General features: G+C 35.0%; 1 protein-coding gene across 10 annotated transcripts in view; it reads right to left on the minus strand.

Moving 5' to 3' along the window:
• The window catches only part of MON2 (MON2 homolog, regulator of endosome-to-Golgi trafficking), a 135,221-nt gene that overhangs the window by 22,469 nt on the left and 100,087 nt on the right, over positions 1 to 12,665 (minus strand). For 6 of the 10 annotated variants that reach the window (XM_055251066.2, XM_055251072.2, XM_063621235.1 and 3 more), the window contains 5 exons: positions 10,791 to 11,413; positions 6,228 to 6,371; positions 5,588 to 5,605; positions 5,170 to 5,298; positions 78 to 268 (listed from right to left, as the gene is read on the minus strand). In XM_055251066.2, the coding sequence (XP_055107041.1) occupies positions 78 to 268; positions 5,170 to 5,298; positions 5,588 to 5,605; positions 6,228 to 6,371; positions 10,791 to 11,413 (1,105 nt within the window). The remainder of the gene's footprint in view (positions 1 to 77; positions 269 to 5,169; positions 5,299 to 5,587; positions 5,606 to 6,227; positions 6,372 to 10,790; positions 11,414 to 12,665) is intronic. The other 4 variants (XM_055251068.2, XM_055251067.2, XM_063621236.1 and 1 more) reach the window with 1 other exon arrangement.

The raw sequence follows: 12,665 nt of genomic DNA on the forward strand, positions 1-12,665 counted from the left end.
AAAGACAACTATTTTTAGAGCAACTGAAGATACAACGTGCCACTTCTTGTCTTAATTTTAAAAATGAATGAGCTGACCTTTTAGTAAAGAGAAAGTCTTCAAAAGTATTGGCTAGTTCTGGCCACATACTGTCAAATTTTCCAGAAGAAGCATGCTGCCGGGCAACAGGTAGCCCAATAGAAAGAACTCTGAGGAGAGAGGATACTGCTAGTTTCCATGTGCTTTCAGAAGGGCAGGAATACTTCAAACTGAGAGGAACCCTAAGAGTCTGAAAATAAAGACAGTTTAATATAAGCATTAATTAAAATGTACACACACAATTTTAATTAAGAAAAACTACAGGAGAGAAAAAAAATTGCACAGGTATTTTAATCTTAAAAAGGATGGTATTTTCATTTAAAAAAGGATGTTATTTCGCAGAAAGGCCAATTCTCAGACGTGGTCCTCAAATACTGCCTGGAAAGATAAACTTTTAAATCCTATCTCTATCTTATAAACAATGAGCCTAAATAAATAACGTTTTTGAACCTCAGTTTTTCATCATCAATAATAGGGATATTATCTGAAAAGTTAAGAGCAGGAAACACAATTCTGTACCTTTTCTTAACCTGATGTTTTGGAATTAGAAAATTCTGGCCAAGCGCGGTGGCTCACGCCTGTAATCGCAGCACTTTGGGAGGCCAAGGTGGGTGGATCACAAGGTCAAGAGATCAAGACCATCTGGGCCAACATGGTGAAACCTCATCTCTACTAAAAATACAAAAATTAGCTGGGCCTGGTGGCACTTGCCTATAGTCCCAGCTACTTGGGAGGCTGAGGCAAAGAATTGCTTGAACCTGGGAGGCAGAGGTTGCAGTGAGCCGAGATCACGCCACTGTACTCCAGCCTGGCAAGAGTGAGACTCTGTCTCAAAAAAAAAAAAGAAAAAGAAAATTCTGCCATAGTTATTCCAGCAAAAAATAATTTGGCTGATGTGGATATCCCATACACAAAGGGTCAATATTGCTTATGCAGTCATCTGCCACATATATAGGTTAGACCATATAGCATAGGTGTGAAGTAGGCTATACCATCTAGGTTTGTGTAAGTACACTATGATGTTCAGACAATGATGAAATGGCCTAATGATGCATCTCTCAGAACGTATCTCGGTCCTTAAGCAGTACATGACTGTATTTTCCCACTAATGGTGAGGGAAGAGTAAACACAACATAAAATGTCAATACTTTGAAGGTGTATGTTCCATCTGTAAAATTATTCGAATTTTATATCCTACTCTAATATTTTTGTGTACTTTTTTCCTTCTATTTTTGTGTACTTTTTTCCTTCTCCAAATAGTTCAGTAAAACTGATAATTTAAGATTTGACCATTGAGGGGTATGGGAGTAGAGCGTTTATATACAGTGACCAGATATATAGTGACTAAGTATAGTGACTTTTCAACTGATCAACTTTTGAGACAGGTGGCTTTTATTTATTAAAAGAACTAATTTGGTGGTTCAGAATGAATTTCTCTGATCACAGTTCTATCTTGCCATTAGAACACTAGATCAACCAAAACATCATAATGAACTAACACAAAGCACCATTGACAAACCGTTTTGGCATACTGTCAGGCAATTTGCATTAGAGTAAAAATTCTGCTTTTACGTAAAAATTCGGCTCTAAGAGTAGAAAAATTTTCGTATTTCAAGGATATAAAACCAAATATCATCATCTTCCACACGAATTATTACTGAATACTCATACAGTATACATATTAACCATTACATATTAGCATGAAATGTGCCTTCATTAACAGATAATTAGCACACCCAGAATCTATTTATCCCCTTCCCCTCTTTCCACCTCCATATAATCCATGTGCTTTGGGAGGAACTGTCTCTAATTCCAGTTTGGGAATTCAGGCAAACAGATGATGAGTTGATTAAGCCAATGAATCTAATCAATTTCCCTGGCCATAATCATTGGTTCAAGAGTGGGTATGGGACCAAAGCTGATCCACTAAAAATTAATTTTAGGAACTTAAGAAGAAGAAGTGTGTGAATGTGTGTATGCAGGAACATACACACTCTCTCTCTTCCTATTGGACATATAATTCTGTTACTGGCCTACGGCTATGAAGAGAAACGATATGGTCAATTCTTAGCAGAACTTTCTGGAGAAAGAAATGTGGTTTTTGATGATACTGCTGAACCACTGGATCAGCCAGTCATAATGCCCTTCCTCTATCTTTGAATTTTCCAATTAAGCATGCCCAAAAGTTCCCTTTATTGTTAAAGGTAGTCAGAGCCTGAGTGTATGTCATTTGCAACCAAAAGAATACTAAGTGATATAGGGCCATTTTGAGTTTACATTTTATAACTCAAGCTAAGATAAAAGTATGGTTTGCTACTGCAATTGATATTTTATTAAAATCAAGAAAAACATTAAGCATAGCGGATCCATTCAATTTACACATTTTATTTTTACAAATGTTTACACATCTAAACAGGAAGTGGTATACTGTATGTGCTCAGTAACTGCCTGCCACCACAAGGTTCACAATTTTGGAGAAAGAGCCTTGTTCAATTAACCACAAAACAATGTGGTAAGTGGCATCAATGAAATGGGATTATAGAAAAGAGATCACTTAACTCCTTTACAAATACAAACGGAGTGGCTAGGCATGGTGGTTCATGCCTTTAATCCCAGCACTTTGGGAGGCTGAGGTGGGCGGATCACTAGAGGTCAAGAGTTCAAAACCTGCCTAGCCAACAGGGTGAAACCCCATCTCTACTAAAAATACAAAAATTAGCCAGGCGTGGTGGTGTGCGCCTGTATTCCCAGCTACTCAGGGGGCTGAGGCAGGAGAATTGCTTGAACCCGGGAGGTGGAGACTGCAGTGACCGAGCCACCACACTCCAGCCCAGGCAACAGAGCAAGACTCTTGTCTCAAAAAAAAGAAAAAAAATGTATACATATATATAAACTGAGGCCAGGCACAGTGGCTCACACCTACAATCCTAGTGCTTTGGGAGAAGGAGGTTAGAGGACTGCCTGAGGCCAGGAGTTTGAGACCAGCCTGGGCAACATAGCAAGATCCAGTCTCTATAAAAAATTTAAAAATCAGCTGGGGGTGGTGGTGTCCACCTGTAGTCCCAGCGACTTGGGAGGCTGAGGCAGGATGATCACGTGAGATCAGGAGCTTGAGGCTGCAGTAAGCTATAATTATGCCACTCCACTCCTGCCTGGGTGACAGAATAAAACTCTGTCTCTAAAAAAAAAAAAAAAAAAATACACAAACTGATTCATATTACTTTTTAGTGTTTAATCCTTCAATGGTTAAAGAATAAAGTCCGATCTTATGATGGCTTAGATGACCAACAGTTATCTTTTCAGACATATCCCAGGTCCTGAACTAAATTTCTAAACATTTCTTAAAAATATACCATGATCTTTTACACGGCTTAATTTACCTATAATACCTGCCTCCCCTTTTTTAACCTAACTCTTAACTCTTTCAAGTGTCATCTCTGTTAATTCTTGCTCAAATCCCCTCAGCAGTTGACTTAGTTTTTTGTCCTTCAGAGGAACTCAATTTTTATTCAGCACTGACTACTTGGCAAGCATCATTAAATGCTGTATCTCAATGGATTCTCTTATTATAGGTAAGACATGTAAGTAGTACTGGTATTATCCTTCTTTTAAAGACGAGAAACACGCTCAGATAGGTCAATTTGCCAAAAGTCATAAAGCAGTAAGCCAGTAACAGTGGACTATTTGAAGTCAGGCTATCTGAATGCAAAGCCTCCACTATGGTCTTTACCTAGCACTTAACATACTGTAGTATTACTTGTTTCCCTTTCTTTACTCTCTATATTGAATTATTAAATGTAAGAATCATTTTATTCATTTTAAAATTGCTAGTACCTTGTAGAAAGATGCTTTAAAAATATGCTCAATAAATAAAGAGAGAGGATAGTTTTGGTAAGGTAAGCAGTGAGGAGAGAAAAGTATCATAAAAGTCAAGGGAAGAAAGAGCTTTCAGAAGGCTCAGGTTTCAGAAGGCCAGTACCATGCTATAGGGAAGATAAATCATTAGGGAAGGACTGAGGATGTGAAGATATGGTCTTTTGTAACTTTAAGAAAGCAGTTTCTGTAGAGCAATATGGACGTAAGCCAACACACAATAGGCGAAGAGTGAGTGGTGACTAGGCGAAGGCCACTAACTGTTTAAGGGATATGGAAATAAAGGAAAGCTGAAAGAGGATGACAATTTGAGTAGTAAGTACAGTTGAGAGAAAATTCTTGTAGTATCCAAGGCTTAATAATCCTTGTATAAGATGGCTGAAAGAAAAATGAAAATAATCACCAATGAAGAAAGGTGGGGACAGATGAGTCTTGAGAGAAGACAGCTCAAGTTGGTCTGGTATTTATACAATCAATATAAGGTACATCCACATGCTAGAGGAAGAACAAGGTTTAGGGCTAGTCCTTCAAAACAGAGGGAAAAACAAGAAATAAGCCTTTGAGGAATGGAACACAATCAACAAGAATCTTTTAAATGGCTGTCCATATACTGAAAAAGTGGCTTTTAAAAAGTCAGCATGCATGTTCAGTTAAGTTTATGGGCTGCATTGTGAATTTCTCCCTGAATGCTCATCAACCTTGAATCTTGAGGAATATTGTCCTAAGAAACACCCTCACTGGGTTATGTGGGAAAATGTAAGAACTGTAACAAATTTTTTTTTTTTATTATACTTTAAGTTTTAGGGTACATGCACACAACGTGCAGGTTTGTTACATATGTATACATGTGCTATGTTGGTGTGCTGCACCCATTAACTTGTCATTTACATTAGGTATATCTCCCAATGCTATCCCTCCCCCCTCCTCCCACCCCACAACAGGCCCCAGTGTGTGATGCTCCCCTTCCTGTGTCCATGTGTTCTCATTAAGAACTGTAACAAATTTAATGCACATTTATGTTAAAATATTTTTCACTAAAAAGAACTTTTAGAAAAATGGCTTGCTAAATACAATTCATGAATATTGGAGAAAAGTCATTACAAATAACACAAATTTTATTTTCTATTTATCCCAATATAATGATAATGTATTACCTAAGGAATAATTTCAATAATGTTCTCACCATCTAATGAAAGTGTAGAAATGAAAAAAAGATACCTTAATAATATTCTGGAGCACTTTCTCATTCACCACTGCTTTGTGACACGCTGTTTTTTGATATAAATCCACAACTACTTCTAAAGACCTTTCAGCAAACGGCACATAATTCAAGGCTACCCATTCCGCCTAGAAAGTAATATTTTCACATGCAGTTAAAAATAAACGAGATTAAATTAATCATATTGTTTTCAAAGAGAAAGTATCTTTGTCTTAAAGTTCAGGCCTTGGTTTTAGGTCAGATTATATTACATGCAAAGTTTTCAAAGAGATATGTACTTCATGAAAAAAATAATTTTCAGCCAGGCAAAAATTAAAACTATTGGAAAAAGCACATAGAGCATTCTACCAAGAACCGGGAAAGATGTACTTTATTTGTTGCCAATAGGTTAGGACAATTTTAGGAAATTTAACTCACCGGTGCAAATAGTTGGATCTATTGTGATTCCATTGTGTTGCAAGACAAATAGAATGAGAAAAGTTAATACACATTTAAACTACTTTTGGACGATATAAAATTATAATTTTTATGTTGAGTGAACAAAATCAGCATGTGCATGCATTCAGAAAATTTACTTAAACAAAGTTAAAATTTGCCAAGTATGGCTATAAAAATATTTTACATAAAATCCAACTAAATTTCACACCAGTAATGTACAACTTCTTATTTAGTACAAACAGTTTCTTCATCTTGCATGGCAGGTATCTGTTTTAAGTTAGGGATTTAGAAGCTGTTTTGTATTGGGATGGGGCAACCAAGAAAGAAGTAAAAAGGAACTTATATTTTTCAAGAAAGATGTACTGGAGAGTAATATGAAAGGCCAAACTTTCTGAAAAACCAGTTGGAAGAGGAAAGTCATAAATGAGAAGAAAAAGAACACAGAACTAGTTTCCCAAACAATATTTCTGTTCAGCTTTAACTGCTAACAGACATGTGTAAACATATTTGTGGGTGAAAAGTATCCTTTTCTGAGATAATCAAAGTCCATCTTAAGTGAAACTATCTGTATTTATAAGCCATGAAATCTTACAAAGTAAATAAAATTTATGTAAATTACCTGATTATATTTTGCATTTGCAATGTGCTTTGTTTCTAGCTGTCCATACTGTGGAGGTTTACAGGAAAATTCTACAAATGCCAACAACTGGTCAAATATAGCTGGATACATTATCTGCATGTTTTCTGGTCCTACACAAATGGCCTATAAAAGCAAAATAAGAACATTAGAATGCATAATCTGAACTCCATTAAGTTCTTTACTGTATATATATTTGTTTAACCACAGAATCTTAAAAACTGTCTTATCTTATGTATTATACCATCTTTTCTAAGCCCTAAAGGACACAAACTATTGTAAACTGCTAAAGAATAAAGTATATGCTGAAATTGTTAATCAGCTAAAAAATGTTCTTTTTTACAGTGTGATTTATTTCTTAACAGAATAGAAAAAGGGCCAACAAAGTGAAGTCCCAGGCAGTCCTCAGGTTCTACAATCTGATCATTTGTTCAGTAATACAGCCAGTAGGCCATCAAGAATGCGTGACTGACCACGATGACACTGACTTCAAATTCTGTGATATCCGTTCATTGAAATGACATCTGATTTCTGCACCATGCCTGGTCCACCAACTTTAACAAACAATCATGTGTGTTGCAGTTGGGAAAATAAGTCATCTACGAAAATTTATTTCTACAAGAAATATGTGGATTAATTTTTGACAGGGCTATGTATATTTAATGTAAAATGTATCTAAATATATAGATTTGATTTAAAATAAATTAAAATATTTTAATATAAGAAAACATTTTAATAAATAGTAACTAGTTTCCCTAGGTTTCTTACTTCAAATAATTTGATAGGAAGAAAGAATAAAATGCATATGATGATACTGCAGATTTTAATTATTTCAAATGTGTTGAAAATACTTAAATCGCGTTTTTTTCTAGCCACAAATTTATTTTTTCTTTTCATATTTTCTTGTTTAAGTCTTTGTTTTTCTCCGTGAGAAAAACATTTAATGATATTATTTATGAAGTGTCTAAAATATACTTGTGCTTTATAAGACAAAAAGGATGATCACTTTATGCCTGAGAGGGTAGGTACTCTTAAAATATTAAACCAAAATTCAAACCATTTAACTTTTTAAAAAAATTTCTTTAAAAACAGTAAGTACAAAATTTATTTTATGCACTCCATGGCTTTTAGCTTATCAGATAACACATTAGTTTTATTTTCCCTCAGAGGAGATGTAGCCATTTAGCTATAATGGAACTTTTAGATAAAACTGCACTGAGATATAAAGTAGCTATGTAAGTGCTGCCCATACCTAAGTTTGATTGTCCTATAATTATAATGTAAGAAAGTAGTATAAAGACATCTAATACCATGTCTCAATATTTTTTTCTCAGAAATAATGAAGAATTTGAATAGTAAAATTTATACACTCTAAAAATTCTCTTTACTGACTGCTTGTAATAGTTCTACTTTCCTCCTCATTAACCTCTTGCTGGATCTTAACTCTTAGAAGTAAACAAGCAGTAATTACTGTGGAAAAAGAGACTGAATTACTCTAAGTGAATTGTTTTATTTTCAATGACTAACAACAACAAAAAACCGTATGTGGGTACCTGAGAAAACTAAGTGTTATAATTTCTTTGTAAGAATCTTAACACAAATTAATGACTTGACTATGCATTTTGATTTTCAATGCTCCTTTATGATAAGAAAACATACTAATAGTGTTACAATTGATGTATAGAGCAATTTTGGGACTTTAAAATGCATAATTTGGAACCCACAATTTTTTTTTTTTTTTTTTTGAGACAGAGTCTCGCTGTCACCCAGGCTGGAGTGCAGTGCTGCGATCTCAGCTCACTGCAGGCTCTGACCCCTGGGGTTCACGTCATTCTCTTGCCTCAGCCTCCTGAGTAGCTGGGACTACAGGCGCCCGCCACCTCGCCCGGCTAATTTTTTGTATTTTTAGTAGAGACGGGGTTTCACTGTGTTAGCCAGGATGGTCTCCATCTCCTGACCTCGTGATCTGCCCACCTCGGCCTCCCAAAGTGCTGGGATTACAGGCGTGAGCCACCGTGCCTTGCTGGAACCCACAATTTTTTAACAACAAACTCCATCTAAGAAAAAGTTTTTATGGGCTTTTCTTCAGTATTCTGAAGTCTGAATATCAGAAAAATCTATAGAATAAACCTGATAACAAATTTTAGTCCAAAAGCTAAGAACTGATAAGCAATCTAGATAGTATTTCCTATTAGTCCTTGAAAGCTGTCTATTTGAAGACAAGAAAAAATACTGAACACCTAATTTCTTATATTGTTTAAGGTTTCACTTACTAACTCATTTAATAATAATCTTTTCAGTGCCTGGCACGTACTAAGGCCTTTGCTAGAGAACCTGATGATGAAAATAACAACAGCTAACATTTACTGGATGTTTAACTCATGCCAGGCACTAAGTGCCTTACAAATATCCCACTTAACAAGCAAAAAGTTGTAGATTTATTATTTTTACTTTATAGATGAGGAAGCTGAAGTATAGAAAGATTAAGAAACTTGCCCATGTTATTTAGAAGACAGGGCTTTGTTACACAACTCCAAGGGCATCATTCACATACAATGTGATGTTGTCTCCTGGAGTGCAACTCCGGCAGCCCCGGTGATGAATGCAGATATGGTATCCAGCCATCTGACTAAGAAGTTTAGCAAAAAATAAGACAGATGCAGTTTCCTGACTTCAGGACTTACAGTACAGCACATACAGAAAGCAGATAATTAAATTCCCAGTTCCTCTACGTATGCTAAAATAACTTGGCAATACATAAATAAATAAATTAGCACATATAAGTAAGTCAACTTGGCTGGGAACTGGTGATTTGAGAACAAAGACTGAGAACTTGAAGTCCTAAACAATATAAAAGCCCTGAGGAAGAACAACATAAATGCTCCCCTTTAGAAAGAAAACGTGATATCAGAAATCAGTTTTTCTTTTAGGAAAGAAAATAGCTTTCTATCAATAAAATGTTTTGCTGGATAACTATTAGTTTAAGGATAAAGTCCAAAAGCAAGTAAATTTGGCTTGTGCAAACATTTTCTGACATCTGTGGAAGAAAATATAAAAACACTCTGATAATAAAATATACATTTTTCTGTTAGGAGATATTAGAAACCCATTAAAAATCTCACATTCAAGGTCTATGAAACATCATTTAGGTAATCATACAACACAACAATGGCTAGTGTGAACATTAATAATAATTTTAAAATAATATAAATGAACAACAATAACCCTTCCAAAGTTTCAGACTGTTTTCAAAGCTATTAAAAGCTCAGAACAAATTACTAGTAGTTGGGATAAATGATTCCACTTTTCCTCTCACTGCTAAAGCAGAGTTTTTTAAAAGTAAAACTTACATTTTTTTTCTGGAAAAAAAAGTTTATTGTTTATCCTGTACACATATATAAAAACCTGAATCAAAGATCTGAATGAGAGTACCAGATTACGGGCATCTCAAAAGGCCTATGTCTTCTTTTCTTTTCTGATAGGATAACTCTTCCATCCCCTGAAGTCTATAGGCAACTTATTTGCATGTCCAATGGACAGGGTGGGTAATTACTTTTCTTCCCCATTAAAAATAAAGATGGGTATTTTGAGTTCAATTGTAGAAAACCAATACCCCTACACTGAATTTTTTTAAATGCCAGATTCTTATTTCCTGCACAACGCAACTAGGGTTCAACAGTTCAAGAACTACTGCTCAGCTAAACTTCTTCCAGAGGTAATTAAGAGGCATCATCGTAGAGTAGAAATTCTTACTGTGAAAATTTTTATCATTCCAGTTGGGTAAGATGCAGTTAATCAGAAATCTAATTTACACTACACAAATGGTTACTGATAACATGTGTGATCAGAATCTAGATCTACTCCAATCTTATTAGAATGTTTTTACTTTGTTGGAATGGCTGGCTACTAAGTTGGCATTTTTTTGCTTAGCATTTTGATGACTGTGAATTGTGCTATCAATTTTTCTTGATAGACTAAAAAACACTTTGAATTTGATCTAGGCTTGCTTGCTAATCTGAATTTGCTCCATAATTTTAGATCTGTTTGTCTGAATAGTTTTTTTTTGCAATAACAAAATACACATAGTAAAAATAAATCTCTTTAAAAACCATGAGGAAAAATATTTTATAAATTTCTTTTTTTTAATATAGGCTTTCAATAATTTCAGAACTAAATTTAAGCAGAGATTAAAAAATATAATCCCACAGCTTATTAATTTTCTAATTATAAAAGTACTTTACTAAAACTTTTATTCCAAATATTATATCCTCTTGTGAAGACTTGCATGGACAAACCAAAAATACTGGTGAAACATTAGGATGCAGGCAGCTTCTTTAAGGTTCAAAACATACATGAATTACCTTTCAAAATACAACAGAAAACCACAAGTTTTCAAAATACCTAGATCTTGACAATCCTCAGTTTATCCCAAAGTATACATGTAAAACAATCTTGATCTAAAATTTATCCCTGCAAATATATAGCAAAATAAAAAAATTTCAGAGAACTATATGCATTATTACTTAGCCACTAAAATTATATTACCTTTTGGAGAACATCTAAAGCTGTAAGTACAGCTTCCTGTAAACTTGTCAAAACTGCTTCGGTATAAGATGGAAGAATAAAAGGGGATGCATCTGAACTTATTGGGACTGAAATAGCACTGTGCAATATGACTCCCAACTTTTGCAAGTCATCCATGTTGAAACCAGTTTTTATGTGTTGGTAGAGAGCTGGAAATATCTGAATTAAAGCTGTAAGAAAAGGTTGGCTAGGAATAAAAGTTAGTTTATCAAAAGTAATAGGAGGCTTAGTACTTTCAGATCCAATTCTATACCAGGTATTCCACGCAGCCCACCATAGGTTCAAATCTTCAAGCTCATCAGTAACAAGGGGTGGCTCAGAGCTACTATATCTTCCAAGTCTTTCTCCAATGGAATCTGTTCTTATAAATGGCCTGCTCATGCCTGATATAGGCCCTATAAGAACAGGCACAGGTACATTAACTACAGGTGGTGTCTCAGGCTTCTCCGAGTCTCTGACAGGGGACACGATCTGTAAAATTTCCTGGAAGCTTTTCAGAGCAGCCAGAGATACTTCATTGTTTTTGCTAAGTGCTGCTGACTGTATATGGTCAAGAAGAACATCCCAAGCTCTTGAAAAATCTCCTATATTAGGAAGAGAAAAAAAAAACTATTATCATAAAAGTGATCGAATTTTCTCTTAATATTAGACACTTGAAAGCATATTTGCTAAATTTTTCTGCTTAAAATCCTACAGAACTGGAAAATATATGACTAGGTACTAAGGTACTAACAATGGGAATTAAAATTATCACAACCTAGAAATCCGGTAAAAAAATTTTTCAGATATAGGAACAAAGGGCACCAAGAGGAGGATGATGGATATATCAAATAATGTTTCAATCTTAAAAACAAAACTCAGGTAGGTGATGGGTGCACTAAAATCTCAGACTTCACCACTATAAAATTCATCCATGTAATCAATAACCACTTGTACCCCAAAAGCTACTGAAATAAAAAAAAATTTAAAAACCCCAAAATATGTATATACTTATACATATTTATACCATTTCCCTGAACTTCTGCCAAAGGATAACAGAAAATTAAATCAATGAGGTTGAAACAAAAGCATTTCAGTAACATCTTCAGTCTATCCATCTACCTTTATTAATGATTAAGTAAAATGTTCTCATTCTTAACCAGAGAATCATTGGAAAAGTCGTAACTCAGGACAGTATAATACATGTTTTTTTATTGGCTAAATATTTAAGATAAACTATGTCACATTCATAAATCTTAACTTTATACTTTAGTTTTCATATTTAAATTATTTTAGAGCTACAGAATTTCTTTTTTTTTTTTTTAAGAGATGGTATCACACTCTGTTACCCAGGCTAGAGTGTCATATGGTATGATCATGGCTCACTGAGCTCAAGTGATTCTCCCACCTCAGCCTCCCAAGTGTGGCTGGGATCACAGGCACATGCCACCATGCCTGGCTAATTTATTTTTAAATTATTTTTTGTAGCGATGGGATCTTGCTACGTTGTCCAGTCTGGTCTTGAACTCCTGGGCTCAAGCGATCCTCCCAACTCAGCTTCCTGAGTAGCTGGGACTACAGATGCACACCACCACACTTGGCTAATTTTTGTGTTTTTTTGTAGAGATAGGGTTTCACCATGTTGCCCAGGCTGGGTTCAAGCAATTCTCCTGCCTCAGCCTTCCAAATGGCTGGGATTATAGCCATGAGCCACCACATCCAGCCAGATCTTTTTCTTACAGCAAACAAGCCTACTGGCTTTGTTAATAACATGGATCATTATCCACATACCTACATTAAAATGATGTAAAAAATTAGGAAAGTTGATATTTTCCAAAGCAGTACAACATAAGTAGG

Source organism: Symphalangus syndactylus, chromosome 17 (assembly GCF_028878055.3).
Source record: "Symphalangus syndactylus isolate Jambi chromosome 17, NHGRI_mSymSyn1-v2.1_pri, whole genome shotgun sequence".
In the NCBI taxonomy this organism is placed as follows: domain Eukaryota; kingdom Metazoa; phylum Chordata; class Mammalia; order Primates; family Hylobatidae; genus Symphalangus; species Symphalangus syndactylus.